Source organism: Zalophus californianus, chromosome 3 (genome assembly GCF_009762305.2).
Source record: "Zalophus californianus isolate mZalCal1 chromosome 3, mZalCal1.pri.v2, whole genome shotgun sequence".
Taxonomy (NCBI): domain Eukaryota; kingdom Metazoa; phylum Chordata; class Mammalia; order Carnivora; family Otariidae; genus Zalophus; species Zalophus californianus.
Window position 1 is genome coordinate 100176490 of NC_045597.1, and position 27124 is coordinate 100203613.

At 38.3% G+C, this 27124-nt stretch overlaps 1 protein-coding gene across 1 annotated transcript in view; it reads right to left on the minus strand.

Moving 5' to 3' along the window:
- Window positions 1–27124, minus strand: part of NCKAP5 (NCK associated protein 5) — an 878246-nt gene that overhangs the window by 590526 nt on the left and 260596 nt on the right. Inside the window, 1 exon segment of the mRNA XM_027590996.2 lies at window positions 22339–22412. Within this exon segment, the coding sequence (XP_027446797.2) occupies window positions 22339–22412 (74 nt within the window).

Consider the following 27124-nt stretch of genomic DNA (forward strand, 5'->3'; position numbering starts at 1 on the left):
CCTCTTCCCTCTAGAACCCTCAGTTTGTTTTTCAGAGTCCATCATCTCTCAACACAAAAATGCATAGCCACATTGGTTATTCACCACTTTATTGTTCATAATTTTAAGTTGTTGCTGAAAAGGTCTCTTACTTATCCTTGCTTCCATTTATTCCTTTTTTTTTTTAAGATTTTGTTTATTTGAGAGAAATAGAGCACACACATAAGAGAGAGAGCATGAGCAGGGCAGGGAGAGGCAGAGGGAGAGGGAGAAGCAGACTCCCCACTGATCAAGGAGCCCGACGCTGGACTCAATCCCAGGACCCTGGGATCATGACCTGAGCCGAAGGCACACGCTTAACTGACTGAGCCACCCAGGCACCTCCCATCTGTTCCTTTTTATCCTTATATTATGGCTTGTCATGTCTTTCAGGTTGCCTCATAAACTATTTTGTAATCTTTCATGGGAAGTTTCTGCACTATATAGTAGCACTGAATAAATGTCTGCTGATTTTTAAATCATTAGGGTTGAGCAGCCATTTTTTTATAAGAAATTTCTTTTTGAAATAAAGCTCTCATATAACTAACACTATATGGTTTGTTAATTTGGGATTTATCCCAGACTAATTACTAGTATACTCATTTTTACTTACTTCTTACTGAGTTTCTATTTTATCACAGCCAGTCTTAATCAGAGAAACTTGGTTTCTTTAATAATTAAGCCCAGCCACTCAAAGCAAGATTCCACAGGACTTCCCATACTCTTCCACTCACAACCAAGCAGACCCTTGTTCTAGGATAGCACTGTCATCATTAATAAAATATATAAATGGAATGCACTGACTCAGTGCCTGGTTATTCTCCTGGGGCTTGTTAACAATACAAATAAATACCACTTAAAATGAATGGCTTTTCATTAATCAATGCATTCATTCAACCATCATTTATTAAGCAGCTATTATATCAGATACTATGTCAGGTTCTTAAAATCAAGGTTATGGTCTGCCAGAAAAAGAAAAAAAGTACATGACTACAATTTTTCACAGCCTATTTTCTGTGTTTTTTGTTTGTATTCAGATCCCATCTTTAAGCTGTCTCCTGAAATCACTGTATTTCATATGTTAGTATGTACATATGTATATATACACACATATATATTGGTATGTGTTTATATATGTCTATAATGTGTGTATATGTCTCTATAATCCCATATGTTACTTTCATTATCCATCCCTTTATATTAAGCAACCTATTAGCAAAGCAGTAATGTACATGCAAGGAAGGGAAGGAACTGCCCTGGTGCACACATGTGCTTATTTCATTTTGTTTATACCCACCAAATCAGTGCTCAGAGCAGCGTCTACATCTGAAATGGCTGTATAAGTGGGAAGGTGGAATACATTTCAATGAAACTTGCATGTAGGTAATCCATTTTCCACTCCTCTACCCTAGCATGGGGATAGATAGCCTCTGTGGTTTTCCAACAATCTATAGAATGCAATCCTACAAAAATAATATAAACATATTTTTGAGAGGAACTCTAACAGAAAGTTAATAATGTGGTATCTTTCTCACTAGATGCTCAAATAATTTTACAAGGATCTTATTAATCCTCTTAATTTTTACTCGATGAGTTATGGGCTTAGATTTTTTTAATGTTTCTCATCATAGAATCACAAAAGAATGTGATTACTGAAAGGAACCTAATGCCATTTCTGCTTGCTTTATAGATGGGGAAATTGGGCTTACATATATTTAGGACCACACAAGGGACTCAGAGAGAGAACTCAAAGCTGGCTGTGAGGTATCCTTACCCACTTCCCACCCTGCCAGCCACCAGACTGGGAGGAGTTCGTGGTGCCCGCGGAGCTTAGCGGAGCATCTCTAAGCATGACTTAGAAGGACATGGAAACACAAAATCAAATTTGTAATGACCTGCAGTCTTTCTTTACTTATTCAGGAGTTGGTATGGAGGGGGTTGTAAAACAACACAAGAAGGTTTAAAAATTCGCTTGAGATCAGGAACTGGCAATCACAGGTGAAATCTTGCCTATTTTCCTAAATAAAGTTTTATTGGAACACAGTCACACCCACTCACTTATGTACTGCCTGTGGCTGTTTTGAGCCCCAGCTATCGAGTTGGGTAGCTGAGACAGGGACCGTAAGGATACAGCCAGGAAAGCCAAAAATACTTCCTTTCTGGCCCTTAATAAAAAAACCTTTACTGACCCCCACCCTAGATTAATATTGCCCCCTTACAAGCTACTATCCACATGAATAAATAGACTTAAAAAAATTACTAATGATCGTAATTTTGAGTTGTACTTTGAAACAACTATGGTAATTAAGTACATGTTATAAATTCTAATGAGCCCTCAAGTTTCTGTTACAAGTTGCTCTACAGCGTATACATTCCTGTGGAATGTTACTGACATTCCTTTTTTAATAATAAGAATAGGAGTCATTTTAACTAATTAACTTTTAAAAATTAAACCGAAATTAACTTTTTTATAGCCAGTAATAACTACAGCTGAGATGACTCCCAGATAATTAAAATAGTGTTCCTAATGAATGGATACCCACTACAACTTTCTTTACAAAGATAATTATAGTTGCCTGTGCAGTTTCATCCTGTCCTTTGTGCATTCAAGATTATTTTATTTTCCCAAAATGTAAACATGGATTTTTTTCAATGTACTTATTTTTTCTGAATTAAGAATATAACACTTATCAAAGTTTTAAATGCCCTGTAAAATCTTAAAATTGCATAACTACTATTAGGGCAGTAATAGTAAATTCAAAGAAATATTAAGAACTGGTCCCAGACTTTCTTATGAAAGAAATAGAATTTTGAGACATATTCTGGAAATATGTTGGGCATAAGATAAAGGGAAAAACTAAAGCTGAGACTGACACATAGGGATTGAAATAAAGTAGAACCATAATAAATTATTAATTTTTAGGAAATATATTCTGGGCACTAAAGAGAATGTCTTCTGCCTTTAGACTATTTTGGCCTGTATATGAAGTCAGGATAGGCTAGGTTATACTATGGTAACAAACAATCCCCAGATGTCCCTGGCTTGAAATGAAAGCTTATTTTTTCTTCACCCTACATGCTGGCAGTGGCCTTTGTGCAGTCATTCTATGATCCTAGCTTTATAATAAATCCTCAGGCTGAGCACTGGTGGCTGGCACAGCAGAGCAAAAGACCACATTGGAGGGTTGCACATCCATGATTAAATGCTTCAACTTGGAATGTTAGTTTTGCTAGCAACTCATTGGTCAGAATGAGTCACATGACCCCTCCAACCCACGAGGGAACAGGCGTTGCAATTCTACAATGCGCCTATAAGGGATAGAGCTGGAAATATTTATTAACAACTCATTGAATGTTTAATGATTAAGGACCCAACCCTTGAGCCAAACTAACTAATCGTCTGTGCTTCACATTCCTCATCGGTTAAATGAGAATACTAAACCTCAGAATTGTGAGGATTCAATGAGTTAAATACTTGTAAAGAGCTTCGAAGAGTACTGGCATAAAGTGTTATTGGTGCTTTATTCCAAGCTTTGTACTTGCCACACTGCTCTTCAGAGTCAAAACAGAGGAGAGCTGTCTTAGAAATGCTGACTTGGGCCCAGCAGGGACGCCTATGAGAAGTATTCTGGAGGGAAAAAAAACATGATCAAATGAAAGAAATCAAAATGCTAGGTCTTCCTTCGACATATATTGATCCAGGTGGCAGGAGACAAGCCATTAGTGGGGTAATGATTCACAGAAGCTAGTGTAGCAGGGGGACAAAGACACCAAAAACTGACAGTAGGTCTTAAGAAATATGAAGGCCAGAAAATGAATATAGGGTGTGAACATGTATGGACATGGTAAGTAGAGGATGATGGATAGGGGTATTCTACAGTATACATATTTGGAGAATGCACTGTATGAATGGAAACCCTTCTAATGTGTGGTTTACAAGACTTCCATCAGGCTGAAAATGAGAGTAAAACTAGAAGACTGACTAGCCAGAGCAAAGGCAGTAATGCAAGGGGAGAAATGGGAATGAAGAGGAAATGAACCAAGAATCCATGTCCAGGAAATGTAGTCAGAGAGCTCCTCTTCTACATAGAAATGCAGCAAGTGGTAGACCGATGGCAATGTTCATTCCTATCAGAACTCCCATTGCCTCAGCCCTGGAAAGTGTGATTGCTCTGAGTCCATGATGCATGACTATCTACCCCTGACAACCCATGATGACCATGTATCCATATGCATTCAAACGATCCTGGCCCATTAGGCACTAGGTGAAGAGATGAACAGACATGATTTCCTCTTCCAGTAGCTTACTGGTCAATGAGGGAGCCAGAGAAGTTATTAACCCACCTGTAACATAAGTCAGAATGAAGGAAGTTCTGCACTGCATTCACATGTCAAATTTTGTGGGACTACAGAAGACGGAGAAGCCCATTTTCAGTACATAATCAGGAACTGCTTTTGGGAGGAGATGGCACTGTAACTGAGATTTTTAAGAAGAAGAGGGATAAAAAGTTGGACGATGTAATGAATACCAAAATAATGGAATATCATGAGCATCCATGAAAATATGGACCATGTAGACCATTTGGAGTGGGTAGAGGAGCAATACGTTTAAAAGAGAAAAAGGAGTTTTGTCTGTTTTTCTACCCCCAAGTTCAGTGGCACACTTTATAAGGTTTCATTTCTCAATTTGTTTATATTTATAAACTTTTCTGTTATTCCTTCCCCAAAATATTAAAATTTTTATTTTTATTTTTTTATTTTTATTTTTTTAAAGATTTTATTTATTTATTTGAGAGAGAGAGAATGAGAGACAGAGAGCACGAGAGGGAAGAGGGTCAGAGGGAGAAGCAGACTCCCTGCTGAGCAGGGAGCCCAATGTGGGACTCGATCCCGGGACTCCAGGATCATGACCTGAGCCGAAGGCAGTTGCTTAACCAACTGAGCCACCCAGGTGCCCCAATATTAAAATTTTTAAATGGCTATTTGATTTGAATTTTGTTTCAGAAATCTTTCAGTGTAAGCTCTGTGTTTTCCTATATAGTCACAAATTCAAAAGATCTTAGGGCTGAGAAGAAATTTCAGCTCAGATTACTGCTTTACAGATCAAAGTCCAGTGACCAAATGACTTACCTGTGGTTAGAGAGTGGCAGACTCAAGAGTAGAATTCCTATCATAATACTGAATACTGTTTGATGCTTTAAAAGATAAAAGAATCAAGAAAACAAACATGACTCTGAAGCTACTCTTGCGGTTTTCCTGTGGGCATTCTGTGTCAGAAGCAAAGTGACTTCTATCTATGAGGTTATAAGTAATATGCATAGCATGAAATGGAATTATTCATTAAGCCCTCAAACGTCTAATAGAGGGGTCACCTCTTGGAGCTTGTGTGTGTTTAAGCCAAATAAAAGGAAGTCCTATTCCACAAAGTAGGGATTTAATTTATGGAACTTACTACCCAACAAGAGGTGGGAGAGGTTAGAAATACAAATAAATGTTAAGTGGCTTGTATAAATTAATGACAGGCCCATCATAGTTAATAAGAAAAAATGCCATGTTTGGGTCATGTTAGGGATGTTTGAAGTTAATATCAAAGACGCCCTGCTTGCCTGCTCCACCTAAAGACAGCGATGGCACAGGGCCATGATGCTCCCTGACAATTTTTGCTTCCATTTGTGAAAGCCTCCAATACTGTATTTCGGATGCCATGAGAAACTGCCAGGTTTGTGAATAGAAGATGGACATTCAAGAAACCAATCTTTGACCATACATTAAGCAAAGCCAACTGTATCTGAAGTATCTCGTTCCCAAACAGAAGTATATAGGGTATTTTTACATTCCAACTTTACAGGAAGAATCAGGTCTTGGAAATCCCATGAGAAAGTTTTCCTAAGGATTTATCCACACTTTAGTCTCTGGTTTGCTCAAATGAAAAGCAGGAAACCTTCCAGACATTTTGAACCTCTGACCTTTCTGTGGTTTTCCCATCAAGACCTGCAAACATCCATGCAGCTACTCAAATACCCCTTCTTGCCGTATTACAGCATGGTTGTATAGTATCCCTATATCTAGGACACTTCCATTTCCAGCCCATTATCAAATGAGTTTAACTGCATGTTCCTTAGGAAAAAAGAAGATCTCATTGGCTCACAAATGTAGACACCCAGTGTCATGTGTACCTATCTGGTTTTCAAAATGATTTTTCCCAAGCCACCCTAACTGACCCTTCCCAGAATTTTCCAGTTGACAAGTGAACCAGCTTTTGCCTTTCACCCAATCTCAGCTTATGCCTTCACTTCGATAATATTGGGATATCCACATCTGACAACAGTCTCAGCTAATTAATTTACTCCAATATCTAGCAGCCATTTGACAGGAAAAATAATCTACACAGTATTTATTGCAAAATCTTCACTATTGTGACAAAGATGAATGCAAACTTCACACAATCGTTTTTCAACTGTTATCCAAACTTGAAAAAGGTTTTTAAATGTTAACTTCAAAATTATGAGGAGGAAGATAATGGTTCTACTTTAAAACTGCCTGGAAATGGAACTTCTCTAACGATACTTAACATTGAGCCAGAAAAATAAACTTGCTTACTAACGTAGTAAATGGGCCAGAAATAAATCTATCAGAGATTTGGGTGGGGGGCGGTGAGTGGGAAGGGGGACCACACAAAGAAGGGGCAGTGGAATTGAATTTGCAAAATAAATGATCTGAAACTTTTAACATAGTGTATCTTCAAAAAGCGCTCTCTTCTTTTGTGAAATGTACATACCACTGTCATAATATGGTTGAAACTGGAAAAATCTAAATAGAGACCATGAGAAACATCTACAACACTCCACTCTAATCTCTGTCTCCAGCAAAAAAAATCCAGTAGTTCCATTTACTTTGATGCACTCTCAATAAATACTTTCTCATGAGCTTCGTTTCTTCTTTCTAGCATTATCCTCCCTGATAATCCTTAACCTTGGGATTTTAACTGTTAAATTAATAATTGTTCATTTCAGTGATGATCTGAAACTCACTCCCTTCTCCCTTCTGATGGCCAGAGTAATTGGCCAATAAAAGTTCCACCAAGGTCAGGAATGACCTAATTTACTTATAATTATTAATTGTGCTCTGACCTCTTAACCATAAATAAAGCCTTGGCATTGGAAAAATGAAGATGTGAAATAGGACATGGTAATTTAAAAAATCAGGGGATAAAGGAGCAGTGGAGGAAAAGAGAACAGATTTTCTAAATTTAAAACACTCTTTGCCCTTTCTTAAAATAATGATTTATATTCTTTGAGTCTGCAAGAGAGTAATTGGATATGCATGATGCAATGCTGGAATTTTAAGTATTTTGCCTAAAGGTTATTAACAATTAGTACCACTGGGTGGGGGGGAATCATAAAGTTAAAATAACAACCCTCTCTCAAAGGATGACTGAAACTAGACTTGTAATCTGGTCATAATAAAATATATTATGTTTAGATTAGAGCCCCATATGTGAAGGGGAAAATTGACGAACTAGAATAAGTCCAGTAGGTGGCCATGTTTAATTGGGGTCTGAAAAGTGAGTTGTACAAGGAGCCAAGGAAGAACCTACATCACTTTCTTTTGGAAAGGTGAACACTGAGACCAAACACGTAAAAGGGTCTTCAGATATATGAGAGGGATGGTACACAGAAGAGGAAATAGTCCTTATAAGTTGAGCGACATTGGAGCTGGAGCGTGAGAGGCAGATGATGAGCCACCCTGCATGAAGGGGTGGCTGGCCTCTTCCTGTCCAGTGTAGCAGAATCCACTCTATACAACATCAGATGGATGGTCTCTCAGCTTGTGCTTTGGCGCTTGTAGTGGTACAAAGCTCACTATCTCAAGAACCCCCTCCTCCACATTAGAGGCTAGACGCATCAGAACATTCCCTTCTAGTGCTGAGTTGCCAACTCTCAGGTTCTCACTTTGACAACTAGGTAACCAGTTCTGTTCTCATGAATATCTCAGGATGTGGCTAACCCCTTCTCCACAAGACAACTCAATGGAGTTTTCAAACAATTAGAGGTCTATCTTTTAGTTTTCTCTTTGTCAATATCCCTAATTTCTTTCACCATGATTAATTTATTTTGCACATCATGTCATTCTAGTCACTAGCCTTCTGGACATTCGCTGGTTTATAATGTCCTCAAATGACATCTGAAATAAATATCCTTGATATAGTGCAGCAAGAGTACCACATAGGACTTCTAATTGCTCTGTTCAAGAGAATCAGTTAGTATGTGTTAGCTGAATACTTAGGTTCGACCTAAGCTAACCACCATTTAATAAATAACAGAAGTGGAAAGCCAAGTGCTGGCAATATTCGTACAGTTAAGATTAAGGTACACGGAATAATTCTGAAGTTTTTATAAGACGTAAACCATTATGTGTACATGTGTGGTATACTCCCAAGTTAACGGAGGATTAGAACAAAAAAAAAAAAAGGAGCCTGAGGAATCCACATGAGGAGTTACAGATGAGGAAGACTTAAGGTGTACTTTGAAGGATGGGTACAACTTGTCTGAAATGGAGACATGAACGATGAAAGAGAGTGTGTGTAATAGGAATAATCAGTAAAAAGGAGGCCGGGGTTGGTAGGGACAGGCATGGCTAGATTTAGAAATATTTAGATTTATACCGTACGATTTCCAATAGTACTTTCTTTCTTCCATTCAACTTTTGGGTATTCATCTGAAGAAAATGAAAACATTAATTTGAAAAGATATATTTACCCCCATGTTCACTGAAGCATGAGTTGCAATAGCCAAGATATGGAAGCAACCTAAGGGAATACTGATGGATGAATGGATACATAAGATAGATATTCATATATATCAGCTATGGAATATTACTTAGTCATAAAAAAGAATGAGGCCTTGCCACTTGTGACAACACGGTTGGACCTAAAGGGCATTATGCTAAGTGAAATAAGTCAGACGGAGAAAGCCATATGCCATATGATCCCACTTACCGTAGAATCTAAAAAAGAAAAAAAGAACAAAACAGAAACACACTCACACTCACAAATACAGAAAACAAACTGGTGGTTGCCAGAGGGGTGAGGGGCGCAGGGAACAGGTGAAGTTGGTGGAAGGGGACAAGTGGTACAAACTTCCAGTTATGAAATAAGTCATGGAAAGTAATGTTCAGCCTAAGGAATAGAGTCAATAATATTCTAATAAGTTTAAATGGCGACAGACGATAAGTAGACCCTACCTTGGCGATCACATCATAACGTATAAAAGTATCAAATCACTCTGTTATACACCTGAAACTAATATAGGGTTGTATGTCAATTACAACTCAATAGAAAATAGTAAGTAAATAAATATGCTTGACTTCGCTAAAAAATGTCCCAGACTCTGATTTCCACAGGTATCTAATCTAGCAATCTATTCCTTGATGAGATACTATGAAGAGCTAAGAGAGTAATGTTAGGGTGCTCATCAGGTGGCAAGTACAGATTTCAGGGGTGATTTTCTGGATAGCCAATTTCCTTTATTTCAAGCATGAGAATTCTCAGCAGTCCAGTGGGAAAAGTATTTTTGGATAGATGTGACTTTTGGTATGTTTTAAATTATGTCATCTTGGTAACAAATGGTCCCAAAGGCCGACGTCCTAAATTGTGTATCTGATCCAAAGAATTTCTCCTCTAGAGTGGCCTTCTGTAACCAGCCCCATTTATATCTCCATTTCCAAAGCAAAGATACAGGAAAAATCAGACAATAAAAATGAATAAATCCAGGTAAATACACATTCTGGCTTTCAATGATCCAGTGAGTCTGTGAATCTCCAGGGACTACTGAAGAGACATCATAAGACAATTCAATTTCCCTTGATAGGGACCATACCCCAGAGTTGCTTTTTTTTTTTAAATTTTAATATTGTGCAATTGGCTTTTTTTTTTATACCATGCTGTGCTCATAGCCTCTGTGGAAACTTAAACATTATTCAACAGGACAATTTCCTGAAAAACCTTTTGAAAGTGGTCACAGACTCTGACCCTGCTCTGGTGCCCTGGGTCTGCCAACATGCTGTTTTATTACCTTTGGAAGGTTCCATGCCAAAACACAGCCTAAGAATTAGAGCTGAAAGAAAATGAGATCCATAAAAATCATTTGCTGCCTTCTTTCGGGAAGGGAAATGGTCATTTTGCCCTCAGCAATCCTACGCGTCTATCACTTCTCTCCCAGCCTCATCTAGCCCTTCAGTTGGCCTGTAATTGGTAAGAATTATAGATTGTGAACTTTCAAGAAGGGACTGCCAAACTCACTTATTTTACCCCTTTCTGATATCAACGGGAAACCCGGCCCCCCAAATGCCTAAATGACCGTCCCAGGACCACACAGCGAGTGGCAGCATCAGGACCTGAACTATACACTGTAAGCAATAAACCAGGGATTCTCTTTTACAAACTTCCTGACAGTACAGCACAGTCAGCAAACCATCTGAACAGAGACCCTGATTGTACTGCTGAGTCCCCAAATGCCAGCCCCAGCGAGAGGAGACATCATATTTTAGAACAGAGTGTGTCCCTTATTTGTATTTACATTATCTAAAGCACTTAGCTAAGAACATGGCCATTTCCTTAGTTGTTGGTTATTCTCTTTTGCCACCTTCCCTTATTTCCCTCCACTGTTTTCCCTGCCATGAATCCTTTGGAAATTCACCCTCGGTTAGGCAGCCTATGTCACTCTTACTTATGTTGAACTCCACTCTGACTTCAAAGTGTCTGTCTATCTTAATGAAATGCTTACAACCTTCTCTGCAAACATCCCATTTCTAGCCCTTCAGATCAAGACCTGATTCTGTTTTAAAAAAGTGACTCAATGCCTCTAACATTTTTCTATAACTCATTTTACACAAGCTGGAAAAGAAATAAATGCTTGTTATTTCAGGTATTGATTTTTATCATGGATTTTTTTAACCCATCATAGTCTCTTAATTCTTTTCTTTCCAAATGACAAGATATTGTTTCACTGCTTCTATTGATAAGGTTATTTGCAGCTCAAGATGCAATTGGTAGCTAAAGGGAGTAAAACTGGGGGCAGAAATACCAATTTAGAGCCCTTCCCAGGCTGTGCACCCAACCTGCAGACATGACATAACTTAAAACTTCTTACCGTATGATTGCATCTTGAAAGAAGCATAAAATAAATGCCTAGTGAAACAAGCACCCTTCCCAATATCTATCACTAAGAACACATGCCCATCTTTATTAAGTGTCCCCATCTTTAACTTTCTAAGAGTAACTGTCTTTAAATTGTGTGTCCCCTTTAGCATGTGTACACCATAGAGACTGATGACTTTTTACTAAGCTTCTTGACTTTTTTTCTTTCCTGGACTTACAAACAGAGCTGAGCTCCTCCCTAAGAACATATAAGCCTTTAGTAATTCCTCTTCTTAAATCATCATTAATCCCTTCCAAGTCTAGAAAAGTAATTTGAGTGTCGATAATGTGCTAAGTCACTAAGTTGCAGAAGTGACTAAAATGCTTCCAATTGTCCCTTTGGTTTTGAGGTAAATGAAGCTTCATGTTTGAAGTTTTAGGTCTTAAGCTAAATGCTATGAGAGACAGGAGAAGGAGACCTGGTTCCACAGGCCACAGACCCGAGGAATATGACTGGCCCCCATGAGAAAATTAGACAATAAGCATGTGTGAATGAGGACTACCTGAGTGGAACCAGTACAGTGGTCATTGAAGGTGAGGACAGAGCCACTGTTCCATGTCTAGAATATTCTGCTGAAGCGTTGTCCTCCTTAATTGGACTAGGCGGGAATAAAAACCTGAGCATCCCTAGGGTCTAAGTGAGAGATCTCCCCTACTAGTAAAATTGGGTTGATGGGAGTAAATGCGGAGCTGAGAGCTGCAGTGGTCTTTCTCTCTCAGGCACATGGTGACAGCCGGTCAAAATCTAATTTTATCTCCACAGAGAGTACATGTACGATACTTAATCAGTGAGCGTTCAGTAAAAAGTGAATGCCAGAGCATCAGGTCAGTCAGGTTTCCATAAAGCAATCTCCTGAGGGCTTCTGGGCCATGAAACCAGCCAGAGGTGCCCAACCTCCACCAACCCTGCAAGAGACGTTGGCACCTTAGAAGTTCTCTCTGCCCTGAGATACCTAGATAGGCCTCTACCAACTACTTTACAATTTCAACCTATTCCTGATTCTTTGATCTCAGGGTGCATTTCCATCCTCAGCTCTTTGTTGGATTATTTATGAGGTCTAGTTTGTAATTCAAAAGTATTCAATGTGCTACAGTTAAAGCCTCTGAGAGGAAAAAAAAATTAGTTTGTATTTCCTCTTTTCATAGAGGCCCAGACAGCTCTCCCCAGAATTGGAGAACTTCCTGCTTGCTGCCAGGCCTCTAAATACAGAGGGTCAAGGGGTGTCTGTGTGGCTCAGTTGGTTAAGGGGTTGACTCTTGATTTCAGCTCAGGTCATGATCTCAGAGTCCTGAGATCGAGCCCCACGTAGGGCTCCGCGCTCAGCATAGAGGCTGCTGGAGATTCTCTCTCTTCCTCTGCCTTTACCTTCTGCCCTCTCTCTCTCTCTCTGTGTGTCTTTCAAATAAATAAATCTTAAAAAATAAATAAATATAGAAGATCAAAAAGAATGGGGGGGTAAGCAAATAAAAAAAGAAAAAAAAATTACTCCTTTCAACTCCAGAGTTGCCCATATAGAAATACACAGAGTTATAGCCTAATAATCAATTTCTTAAAAAAAACCCCACAAGTATGCTCAAACACTAACAAGTTAGTGATTTTTTTTCATTAAAACTAAAATTAAATAGAAGGCCAGGGTAAATTAGGCATTTCATCCTTCCTTCCGCAGAAAAAGACACTTTATCACTTCTTACTGTGGGTGTACTTCAGCCTCAACACATGCATTTGTATCGAATGGGTCATTTATATTGTTGCCTGCTGGAGTTTTTCTTCTTTAAACTTAGTAGGGAATATTTGGGATCTTTAGTACTCTAAATAAAACTCCAAAACCTCTCTCGCTTGAGGCTCTTTATTTTAATTTCAGATAAATAAATCACATTAGGTTCCTGGCCATTCTAGTAAGATAAGCATGAACCTAAAAATAGTAAATTGTTTGAAGCCAAATATCTTCAGATTAAATAGGGGTAAATGTCCCTGGATGACCCCCAAACCTGACTGACATTAAAATCTTTGGGGGGATTTTGAGAGTGTTTCTTGAAGGACATGAACCCATTTAAACGAGAAGTAGAATATTTTCAAAGCATCCATGGACCCGCTTATACAACATGATTCAACTCGAGCTTCCCACGGCAGCAATAAATCCATCTTTAAAGTGGGGATGCTTCCCCAGTTATCTTAGAAGGAAATTTTATATCTTCGTAGATTCATCTAATGCCTTCATCTACACTGTGCTTTATTAACTATAAAAAGTTCCTGACCTGAATTTCTCATCATCTTATATACAGTTATACTCTAAAGTCTTAAAGGCAGTTCAAATCACATGGATTCAGGAACTGATTCTTCCTTTGCCCTCATGCCTTCAGATCTGCTCCTCCTCAGGAGTCAGATCAAACACACCCTCCTCAGGGAAGCCTCCAGATTTCTGAAGGACAGTCTCCTAAAACCTATTTTGCAGATTCCTCCAACTAGCCCCACAGAATGATCTCGACAAATATATGTGAATTTTCTTTCAAACACAATTTGGAGTGAAGAGAAGGGGATGAGACCCATAAAGTTTTAAGGAGTCTATTTAAAATATTTATGAGGTTGGGGCACCTGGGTGGCTCAGTCGTTAAGCGTCTGCCTTCGGCTCAGGTCATGATCCCAGGGTCCTGGGATCGAGCCCCGTGTCGGGCTCCCTGCTCGGCGGGAAGCCTGCTTCTCCCTCTCCCACTCCCCCTGCTTGTGTTCCCTCTCTCGCTGTGTCTCTCTCTCTGTCAAAAAATAAATAAAATCTTTAAAAAAAATAAAGTATTTATGAGGTTGGGACCTAAATATATCTTCTTTGCTGGATTAGCATTGTCCTTTAATTTAAAGGATGGACAAATTTGACTTAAAAAAGGGGGGGAATCTGTATATAAAGTGAATGTAGAGTTTTACTCTGGCATTTTCGATGCCTCCTCGCCCCAGAAGACCTGAATTCAAATACCAGGCAACTCCGTAAGTAGTTAAACATGCAGAACACATACAGGTCACCTAAATAAACTAGAATGTGGATGAATCCTCAGGTACAAGGTCAATTACGAACCTGAGTGATCTTCCAGTTCAGTCAATCCAGATACATTTCTGGGCCTAGTACTATTAGTCCCTTCTGCTACTGAACAAAAGTCACCTTAAAGACAAGAATGCCACTTCCCCTGGGGCTTCAGAGCTACAAGAGGCCGAAGGGCTTCCTGGCTCCTCTAAAGCACTAGCATCAGGCTAGAGTAAGCATCCTTTGGGATATGGCTCAGCCCACCAGACCCCCCTGCACCCTGTCCAAGGATGACCTAACTGTTGAAGCATGTGGCGATACCCAGTTTCCAGAGCTCTGATTTATTCTTCCTTATGCTGGGCAAAGGGCATGACTTAGAGGCAATACTCTTATCTCGGCAGGGGTTTGAGACTGTCTGCATCTCTCAAACAACCCCTGGTGGGTAATTGAGAAGTGACATTGATGGGTTTCCAGGGTGGCCCTTGTGCTTACACTTGCCCTAGAATCCAGCTATGATTTAGAAATCCAGCCCAAGGGTTGAGAGGAGGGGGAAGATAATGTAAAGCGTGCTAGCCCTGGTCTCCTTTGACCCCGGCAGAGTGAGACAGAGGTGCAGAGCTGGGAGACCATGTGCTCTTATTGAGTTGGCATAGCATGAGGTTTGCTTTCAGAGCTTTTATTGCCATTACAGAGCACTGAGCTCTCTCTGTTTGCTACACATTCTATTCCCCAGAGATAGCCGCTTTTTCTCCTGAAGGGATTTAGAAAACAAATCAGAGTTCTTATTTTATTTGGTGTCCACCATTAAGAATTCATGCAGAGCAGTTTTACTTGTTGCCAATTAAGATCTCCCAGTGGAAGTCTATGATTACCGCAAAGTCAACCTGTTTAATGCTCGGCATCTCCTTAGTCTACATAAATTAACCCCATGAGGGTAGAGATGTGCTAATTCTTAAGATGCCTGGATAATTTGATTCTAAAATCCAAGATACATAGAGGGTAAATCTCCAAGAGCTCTGGGCTTGACATTTCTCAGGGCATATGTGCTTCTGCTACTTAATTCTATTTTACAACTCCAAGACAATTTCTAGATAACGCACGAAGACTTCTCTTTTTCCAGGGATAGATAGAGGAAGAGCATGCAGTCTCTCAGGAAGCAGTTTTAATATGACTCACATTTTATGGAAACTGAGATTAGAGCTGAGATGAATTTTAGGCAGTTGTGCCAATTATCTCCCCCCCAAAATGTGGTGTAAATATATTGAAATTAGGGCAAACATGTATGAGCATTTGGGAGGTGGATCATTTCATTTCAGTGTTCATTCTTAGATTAAGTAGCATTTTGAATCATGGGAATAAAATACTTTTTGTCCATTTTTCTCTTACCTCTTTCCTTAGAATAAGAATCACAGATAAGCCAGAAAGCAAAAGTAAAAGTCTCTTTTAAAGAATTTTGGAAGCACAAAAGACCCCAAATTGCCAAAGCAATCTTCAGAAAGAACAAAGCTGGAGGTAGCACAGTCTCAGATTTCAAGATACACTACAGAGTTGTAGTAATCAAAAAAATATGGTACTGGCACAAAAACAGACACACGGATCAATGGAAGAAGATAGAGATCTCAGAAGTAAACCCATGTATTTATGGTCAATTAATCTATGACAAAGAAGGCAAGATATACAATCTCTTCAATAAATGACGTTGGAAAAACTGGATAGCTACATGCAAAAGAACGAAACTGAACCACTTTCTTACACCGAACACAAAAATAAACTCAAAATGTTTTAAGGACCTACATCTGAGTCCTGATGCCATAAAACTCTCCTAAGAAAACAGGCAATAATCTTGTGGACACCATCCTTAGCAACATTTTTATGGTTATGCCTCTTTGTGCGAGGGGAACAAAAAAAAAATAAAGTACTGGGGGTCCACTGAAGTAAAAAGCTCTTGTACCGCAAAGGAAACCATCCACAAAACAGAATGACCCATTGAACAGAAGATACTTGCAAATTTTATATCTGATACTGGGTTAATATCCAAAATATATTAAAAAAAAACTTATACAACTCAACACCCAAAAACCCCCAAATAATTTGATTAAAAATGGGCAGAGAACCTAAATGGACATTTTCCTAAAGAAGACATCCAGATAGCCAAAAGACACACGAGAAGATGCTCAACATCACTCATCATCAGGGAAATGCAAATCAAAACCATAATGAGATATCACCTCATACCTGTCAGAATGGCTAAAATCAAAAGGAAATAACAAGTTTTGGTGAAAATGTGGGGAAAAGGGACCCCTTGTGAACTGCTGGTAGGAATGTAAATTGGTGCAAACACTGGAAAGCAGTATAGAGGTTCTTCAAAAAATTAAAAATAGAAATACCATATGATCCAGTAATTCTACTACTGGATAGTAGAATTTCATTTACCCAAAGAAAACAAAAACACTAATTTAAAAAGATGCATGCGCCCCTATGTTTATTGCAGCATTATTTACAACAGCCAAGATAAGGAAGCACCCTAAGTGTCCACTGATAAATAATATATGATTTTACACAGACACATACACACACATCTACACACACAGATCCACTCTGAAATATTACTCAGCCACAAAAAATAATGAAATCTTTCCATGTGCTCCAACATGGGTGGACCTAGAGGGTAGTATATTAACTGAGAAGTCAGAGAAAAATGAATACCATATGATTTTACTTGTGTGTAGAATCTAAAAAATGAAACAAACAAAACAGAAACAGACTCCTACAGAGAACAAAATGGTGGTTGTCAGAGGGGATTGGAGATGGGTGAAAAGGTTAAAGGGATCAAGAGGGACAAACTTCATTTATAAAATAAATTAGTCACGGTATGTAAACACAGCATAGGGATTATAGTCATTAACATTGTAATAATGTTGTATGGTGACCAGTGGTAACTATACTTACTGTGGTGAGCATTTTGCAAATGTATAGATTTGTTGAATCGCTATGTTGTATACCTGAGACTGGTAACATTGTATGTCAACTATACTTTAACACAATGTTTTTGAAGTTTGGATACACTAAAATTATAATTTTATTGTTGGAAAGGGTAGGCCTTAGGGACTTTTATATCAGCCAGGGACCTATACAGGGCCCTTACTCCCCTTGATGATGTAGGAAACCATGACTTTTCCCCTTGAGGAAGCAGAAGTTAAAAGCTTTACTAGGGCCAATATAGCTTTAATCAATAGTTGTTTAGATTCTTGGAATTTGGTATTGAGGCTTGGGCTGCCCCTCAGGAAAATGGTGATGAACTAGAAATTGTCTTTTCCTATATTTACATTCCCCTTTTACTAACAACCTGGATTCCTCACACTATTAAAGATCTTTAATTATAGTACCCATCCCAGTACCAGTGAATTAAAGGAAGAGGGAAGAAATAGTTACAACCATGTTTTTGTATATTTTGTTATTGAACTAGATAGATCACTATTTCCCGAAATATGTTTCTTGGAACTTTAGTCAGAATAGATGCTGCAAGAAAGATAGGATTTTTTTTAAGAAGAAGTTCTATTTTATATCCATTTGATATTCATAGCACATGTTAGCCATTTAAATGGCTTTGTGAAGTTCTAGAATTCAAACATTTTAAAACTTGGGTTTACCTAGTATATCTCAAATTTGACCACAGAGTGACTCATTTTAAAAATCTGTAACAGCTACCCAGGGTATTCATTTTCCTTGAAATGTGCTTAAGAAAATGCTCATAGATCATTTAGATCACTGGTCCTCAACAAGGAGGAAAGAGGATTCTGACCTCTAGAGAACGTGTGGAAAATGTCTGGAGACATTTTTCGTTGTCCCAACAGGGGGTTTGGTACTGGTATATGGTGGGTAGAGACAAGGAATGATGTTAGACAACTTATAAATGCACAGGAAAACATTACTCCCACCCCCCGCCCAAGGTAAAGAATGGTCTGGCCCCAAATATCAATAGTGCGTTGACTGAGAATCCCTAGCCTACATACAGCTTCTTCAAATAGGACTCTGATCTGGGATCTGTAGGCTAGTAGTTGGCACTTTGTATTCACCAGATCTTGTCATTTAATTTTGGCCATGTAAACCTTATTCTTTAGGTACAGCCTATCGATAACACGGTCTCCAATTTGAGCTATGAAAATCTGAAATGAACACTCTGATATTGTCTGGCTGAGTTATTAGCAAGCCATTAGGTATTTCTGCTATTTTACTGGTTTCTACTTATGTTCTTGGAAGCTTTCTATGGTATATGTATTAAATACTACAAAATGATCCAGCTGCATAATTAGAGCAAAATAAGATTAAACATGTATTTGCACACATTATAGAAATATAGTATTTTAACCATCATGGGTTTCAAATAATCTCAGTGTTCAGTAATCTTAAATACTAGCTTTGCTGATAGCTTCTTTTTACAGAAAAGGAAACTCATTCCAGAGATGGTATCTCCGTGGCCAGTTTGGGGAGGCCAGGCCAAGAGTCCAAGGCTCCAAAACTCGCAGACTTCTTTCCATTTCTGTAGTATTATGCCGCTTCCATTTTTCACACTTAATTTCACATGTGACATGAAAGTCATTAACACCATAAATATTCATGAATTCAACGTGTATCTTCCAACTGTTTGTGTTTGTTCTAAACTCTTAATCTGAAACTGCAAATGGATAAAGATTTCTGTCAAATGTTAAAAGAAAGATTTTTTTCAGCAGTTGTTTTCGTATGATCTCTCTTGTCAGTCAGATATGTTTAGCCAAATCAGAAATGATAGCAGATGATATAAAAAGCATTAGGTGTAAAAGAACCTTTTTCTCCTATTCTTAATGTTCCACATTAAAACAAATGAACAGGGGCGCCTGGGTGGCTCAGTCGTTAAGCATCTGCCTTCAGCTCAGGTCATGATCCCAGGGTCCTGGGATCGAGCCCCGCATCGGGCTCCCTGCTCAGCGGGAAGCCTGCTTCTCCCTCTCCCTCTCCCCTTGCTTGTGTTCCTTCTCTCGCTGTGTCTCTCTCTGTCAAATAAATAAATAAAACCTTTAAAAAATAAAAAACAAACAAACAAGATAAAACAAATGAACATAGAGGAATTTAGCCTCCCATTTCAACATCTACTAGTAAACTAGCTGTCCCTGGGGATGCTTATTTTTTGTCATCAAGCAGGGAGATGCTGAGCAAAGTAGGCCCACCCAGACTTGTGCTCAAGTCCTACTCTAGGTTTTAGATTCTGACTCTACCTACTCACATGAATTTACATGAGAGTTTTCTGTTGGTGTCAAAAAGTCTTTTTTGAGCTAAATGACTGCTCATTGCTAGACAGCTATATTTGAACTTCAAATTCCTTTGCAATCTGAAAACCAGAGAAAGATTATAGGTCTATTTCGGTAGAATACTAAACAGGGCACCAAAATAACCAGTTATTCTGAGAGTATAATTAGGACAATATATTTGTGTCACAGCAGATGTTTATGCTATAAGAAACAACTACAACCTATTAAAGACTAGTAGCCGCCTCCATGAAAATAAGGAAAGACTTATGTTTTTGTATCCAATCTTGTAACAAACCTTCAATTGGTCCTATTCTCTCATCATTAAGCAAATAGCTACAGTATGCCATGTGTCTATCATGCTTGTGATCAATCCTCAAACAACGTGGCCATAAATTAATGCTGAATACAATTATTGTTAGAACATCTAAGTATTCGGGATTTGTCTAAGTTACATGTAGGTTGAAATATAAATGGAAGGCCATCAGTTAAGATCAGCAGCGATGATAATAGCCCACTCCATGAAAACTGTAGCAACTACAAATCAAAGGCATAATACAAATCAGAAAAAACATTTATACTGACTTATGGGGACATTTGTTTAACTTCAGACAATCCAATTGTGCTTGAATACGTGACATGCTATTCCTATGATCCTCTGCACATCATAGATTGTACCCTAACTCAAGAAAGTATTTTAAAAATTTAATCATAACTGGAAAGAATTTCCCCACACTGCTCATTGTATGCTTACTGGCACAGCCTTCACCCAAAAACAATTTGGCTAGAATTGCAGTTATGATATTGTACTAACCATCAGAAAGCCTATCACTTCAAGTCAGTCAAGATCTGTTTATAAAATATAATCAAGGATAATTTCATGATTCAATAAATAGTATATAAATCTGCTATTATTGGTTTTCATTTTCTTTTCAATACTACCCATTTCCATCTTCTCCCTGGAAGGCATTCTGACTATTCAAATGTCATTATTGCCCTTTATTGTTATTCAAATGAAGCTTTTTTATTAGATCCTCTGCCACTATATATAAAGCTTTGCTTCTTCAGCAGCAATAATTCTATTTCTGAAGGAAAATAGAAGTGATAGCACACAAAATTCTGAGCTCTTACTTTATGTTAGGTTAAGTCTATGCCTGAAATTGGATTTTCATTTAATCCAATATAAGAAGACCAAAAGGTTTTTATTAGCTATCTTATCAAAGGAGGAAAACATTGTTTTCCATGCAGGTTTTTTGGTTCAAAGACCCGCGAAACTCTACTCCTCCCCAATGATGTATATAAGACACACTTACTGACCAAATTAAACTCTAATTTCTTTCATCAGATGGTATTCATCATTTTTTGTGTATATTTTTTTCTTTTAAAAGGTAGGGAAAACCAAATATCCTATATAAATAGTTGGAAGTAAACGTTACATTTCATTTAAATAACCTTTTGCACCTTGGAGGAGATCTATGGGAAATCTAATCTGAAAGACACATAACTATAAATACATTGTTGCTGGCTTTATTAATACAATACACTGGTTAACAAAAGAAAACTTTACCGACACCATTTATAGGTCTCAAAAACACATCTAACGGTATCACATAGAGGTATATAAAATTAACATATATGTCTGTTAGCAGCAAGCAGATTTAAAAATTATATACATTTGTTTATCCTACTTTTTTCATGCAGAGAAATAGAGGGTCTATTACTATAAGCACAGATTTGTTCTTTAGCAGGGAAACTAATATAAAGGACAGAACAAATGGAATTATTATGCATTTTGACTAAGAACTACAGTTCTTCAGAGAAGACAAATTTCAAGGTTATTAGGATTTGTTATGAGATGCCTGAAGAAGGGGCAGCATAGCCCGGTACAGAGACCAATGGTGATACATTTGAATGAGGTTGGGCAAGAAAGCCACAGGGTTAGCAAATCTTTACGCACCATCTCTGTGTACAGAGAGAGCACTCTCCTCCATGCTGCCAAGAGGTAAGAAATAAAGGACTTCAGGGGCTTAGTGACCCTTGGGAGACAAAGCTAATTACATTAAATAATTCTGGTACAATATGAGCCATAATGTAATTAAGGTCTAGCATATTTAGCATATTTATTCCAGATAACATGAGCTATAGTAATTTAGGAAAAGGAATAGCAGATCCCATAGGAGCACCTATGCAGAACATGATCACATGGACCCTAAAGATCTAGAAAATAACAACGCAATCATTTTGGATCAGCCTCAATTCCCAAGAGGCCCAGGGAACAAGAAATTTGAGAATATGCCTTTTCCAGTTTACCTGCACCAATGTTCTCCCATACCTTTCTTCACTGAGCATCGGAACCCAGCATATAGAACGAAAAACTAAACATGAGAGGCCTACAGAACAGCATTCTTAAAATAGCCTCCTTTAATATGAAGAGAAGCAGACATTTTAAGCAGCTGTATTCAACTTTTCAATCACAGGAAAAACTTAATCTTTAAGCAGGCAAGGGTCAAAGAAATTTGAATTCTAGTTCCCACAACATAAGTTTGTTATGTGGCCTTGGACAAATTAATTTCTTGACCTTGACAAAATGTCATGATTTCCACCATCTTCCCAACTCTGAGCAGGTCCTTGACTCAAGGACAACTTCTGACACTGCTGCTTCACTTTGATCGAGGGAATACAATTCTCTAAGGAGCCTCTGGTGACTTTTGCTTCCAAAGGTGCTTTTGACACCAAGTGTAAGAAGAGACACTTTGCCAACTCGCTGCCTCTGTGATCAACATGAAAGCTATCAAGGCTGTTCTGGGTTATAGGCATGGATTACACTCACCTCCATAGACTTCTGTGTTGCTCCTCAAGCTGAGTTAGAAGATGCTCAATGTATTTATTGGAGTCCATGTATTCCTGTACATGCAGACACACAAAGACAAATAAAGCCTCATTACAATAGTCACCAGAATTCAGACTATCTATCTTTTTAGGAAAGATTTTTGACAAGATAATCCCTGGTCCCTCTCAGTTCTAGGAGTCAATGCATCTGTCACTTATATGCAGAGGTCCTTGGAGATAAATATTTTCTCCATATCCTTGGATCATTCTATAAACAGAGAATTGGAGCATAAAAATCCTCTTATTCACAAGAAAGCTAAATTTCATAGTCATCTACACTGTGGCCCATATAGTCTACCACCTAAAAATAAGCAAGCCAAGGGCACCTGGGTGGCTCAGTCAGTTAAGTGGCTGATTCTTGATTTTTGGCTCAGGTCATGATCTCAGGGTCCTGGGATCAAGCCCCACATAGGGCTCTGTGCTCAGTGGGTACTCTGCTTGAGGATTCTCTCTCTCCCTCTGCCTGCCCCCCACCACCGTGAGCTCTCTCTCTCTCTCTCTCTCAAAATAAATAAATAAATCTTTAAAAAAATAAGTAAGCCAATGTTGCTGTTGACCTTAGAAAAATAAGAATAAAGTAGACAAGACAGGTCTTGATTACACTGGTCTTATGATAATTACTTACGAGTAAAAATGCTACTTTTGAACTACATAGAATGCCTGATATATTCATTGGGCTAATTGTTTACATGTCTGAAACATGTCCATTTCCCTTTATCTCCTTATATAAAAAATAGTCTAATTCGTTTTGGGGTTTTGGGTTTTTTGTTGTTGTTGTTGTTTGTCAGTTTTTGGTTTTTGGTTTTTGTCTCTTAGAAAAAGAACCTGGCTTCTAGGAAGATATGAAAGCAAGGTGTATTTTTTTTAATGTGTAAATTTTTGTCAATCAAACCGTATTTCTTTTTTTTTAAGATTTTATTTATTTATTTGACAGAGAGACACACGGCGAGAGAGGGAACATAAGCAGGGGGAGTGGGAGAGGGAGAAGCAGGCTCCCCATGGAGCAGGGAGCTCGATGTGGGGCTCAATCCCAGGACCCTGGGATCATGACCTGAGCCAAAGGCAGACGCTTAACGACTGAGCCACCCAGGCACCCCAAACCGTATTTCTTAGAGACATTTCTGAAACATAAGGAATACCTTTGTAACATAGATTTATAGAAGTCCATAGGTTATTAAATATGATTTTTTTTAAATTAGTGATTTCTGAGTATGAGGCTCATATGCAATAGTTTCAGTTGCTAACTATGGAGCAAAATAAATGTATAAAACTTTTGGTGATTGATTTCCTCCTGAACCTGATACTTCTTTTACTTTCTATTCGAACATCTAGCCTGTGGTCCTCTGTGTCTATAGTGCATCTGCCATAGATGGACTAGTGTATAATGATTTCTATGTTAAGGTGCCCATGGAAGTTACTGTTTTGTTTATGGATTTTTTTTTAAGATTTTATTTATTTATTTGACAGAGAGAGACACAGCAAGAGAGGGAACACAAGCAGGGGGAGAGGGAGAGGGAGAAGCAGGCTTCTCGCTAAGCAAGGAGCCCGATGTGATGCTGAGCCACCAAGGCGCCCGTTTCTTGTGGATTTGAGATAAACTGAGAACTTTGATTAATACTGATTCTTTCTGAAATAGATTTGTTCAGATTAAGTGCTGTTTATAATCTACTGCTCTTATAAGTATATGTCTTATAATGGGGAGAGTGCAAACTACAGAGTAAGAATTGACCTGATATTATGGAAAAATCCCTTTCCTGAGTTTCTGGACCTTGATCTACCCATTTAGCCTTTATACTTTCTACAATATTTCAGTTAGGTTAGACAGTGCACCACATCTTTTTTTTTTTTTTAAGATTTTATTTATTCATTTGAGAGAGAGAATGGTAGCAAGAGAGCATGAGAGGGAAGAGGGTCAGAGGGAGAAGCAGATTCCCCGCTGAGCAGGGAGCCCGATGTGGGACTCGATCCCGGGACTCCAGGATCATGACCTGAGCCGAAGGCAGTCGCTTAACCAACTGAGCCACCCAGGCGCCCCAGCGCACCACATCCTTACCTAGGTAAAACTGCTATTCTCTAACAGTATAACTTCGTTGCAGATAGTTAGCTAAAGAGTTTTATTCTTATTAAATAATATTCTTCTTCAGGTTAATTATTTAAATGAGACCATTAGGCATATCAAAACCAAGGCAGAAATCTGTTAATGTAGGAAGTTATAATAGTTTGTATCTATGGTATTAAGTATCCTGATCAAGATTTAAAGAAGATTTAGGACACTCCAAGTTATCAAAGACATTACTTTTCAAATACATCCATCAACATGTTTTAAACACTGTTTCCAATTAGAAACAAATACATAAATCTCAAAGTCATTCACCCGTTCTTGATTCAACTGTTTTTCACAATGTATTATACTCTAAATGCTACTCTAAATTTGCTTCATAGAGTAATAACCAAGAGGGCAAAAGTTCCTGCTCTCAAAGAGCTTATAGTCTGCAGAGGAAGACATAACAAATGAACACACTGGCTCCTGAGCACTGATATGCTATGAAGGAAACACACCGGGGATGAGAGAATCTAAATGAGGAAGGGGCACCTCCCTTACATAAAGTGGTTGGATGGTGACTCCAGGCAAATGATATTAAGCTAAGACCTGGAAGAGAAAAAGGAGGTAAGCATACAGGGAAAAGAGGGATGAGGGAAAGGAAACATCTGCAAAGACCCCAATATGCGGTTTTTGAGGAACAGAAAGGAATCCAGTGGGGCTAGGTGCAGAGCGACTGGAGTGTGGAGTCTAAAATACAGCTGGTGAGCTAAGCAGGGCCAAATCATGAACAAGCTCTGGAACACGGTTTGGACTAAAACCAATGGATTTGTTATTTTGTTCACTCTTCTTAGCTCAAGCCAGCGGATGAAGCTGAAAGGTGTGATGACTATAGATAGGATCTTTGGATCAAGATTTAGGTTCAAATCCTGGTTTGGGTACTTACTAGCTCTGTTCCCTAGGTAAAATTGTTTAATCTCTCTAAGCCTTATTTCCTTCATCTTCAGAAAGAGAATTAACAGTCAATTTACAGAGGTGTTATAAGAATGTAATAGTTTAAGTAAGCATGTATTATAGTGTCTGCCAAGCAGTAAGCAGGGCCTTTGTCATAGTGACACTCACTTCTTCTCACAGCCAAATTACTTTACAACGTGAAGGTAATATCCATTTTCTCTAATCTTATCCAATATCAAGAGTTTTAAGCATATGCTTCTAAGAGTATGGTTGCTGAACATTAGAATACGAAGTTGGAGATGAATAGTAACAGAACAGATTTTCAACCATTAAATGTAGGTGTCACTGAATTAGGATTTATAAGCTTTTTCAAGTAACAATACTGGCTGCTTCTATTTAAAGTAACTTCGCCCACATCCAGATGGCCAATAGACACATGAAAGGGTGCCAACCTCACTCATCCTCAGGGAAATGCAAATCAAAACCACAATTGGGATATCACCTCACACCAGTCAGAATGGCTGAAATCAACAACGCAAGAAACTAGTGTTGGTGAGGATGTGGAAAAAAGAACCCACTTGCACTGCTGGTGGGAATACAAACCGTGCAGCCACTGTGGAAAACTGTATGGAGGTTCTTCAAAAAATTAAAAATAGGATTACCCTATGATCCAGTAATCACACTACTGGGTATTTACCCAAAGACTATGAAAACACTATTTTGAAAAGACATATGCCCCACTATGTTTATTGCATTATTTATAATAGCCTAGTTATGGAAGCAGCCCAAATGTCAATGGATAAAAGAAGGATAAAGAAGAGGTGGTGTGTGTGTGTGTGTGCGCGCGTGCGCGCTTGTGTGTAATGGAATATTACTCAGCCATTAAAAAGAATGAAATCTTGCCATTTGCAACAACATGGATGGATTTAAAGGGTACAATGCTAAGCAAAATAAATCAGTGATAGAAATACAAATGCCATATGATTTCATTCATATGTGAAATTTAAGAAAGAAAACAAATGAAAAAAGAAAAAGACAAACCAGAAAACTCTTTAGCATAGAGAACAAACAGCTGGTTATCAGAGGGAAGGTGGGTGGGGGGTGGGTGAAATAGGTGAAGGGGATGAAGAGTACACTTACCATGATGAGCACTGAGCAATGTAGAGAATTGTTATTGTTGAATCACTATATTGTATACTGGAAACTAATATGACACTGTATGTTAACTATACTGAAATTAAAATTTAAAAATTTTTAAATGAAAAAAGCGAACGAATTTTTTAAATTAAATTTTTAAAAATGAAATTTTAAAATGAGAAAAGAAAAGAATAATATCAAGATTCCCACTAACTGCTCCATGGTACTGAGACAAGTTAGGTGGGAGCACTCCATAGTGTCTGGGTACGATATCCCTGGGTCAAACCAGGAAACCATTACCTGCATGAATACTAGAGCATGTTGTTGCTAAGGTGAAATGAAGAAGTCAAATCTTGTTCAGAAGACAGCAGTTATCACCAGAAAAATTCAACTCACGTTAAGGCTTCCTGCCCTATTACTTTTATCTTAACTAAAACTTACACAAAACTTTATTGTGTCAGGCACTGTGCTAATAAGCACTTTCGCAATATTTTCTCATTTAATTTCAATATCCCCATAAGGTAGATACTATTATTATCTCCACGTTGAAAGTGAGGTAACAGACTTTCCAGTGTCATATAGCAAGGAAGTGGCA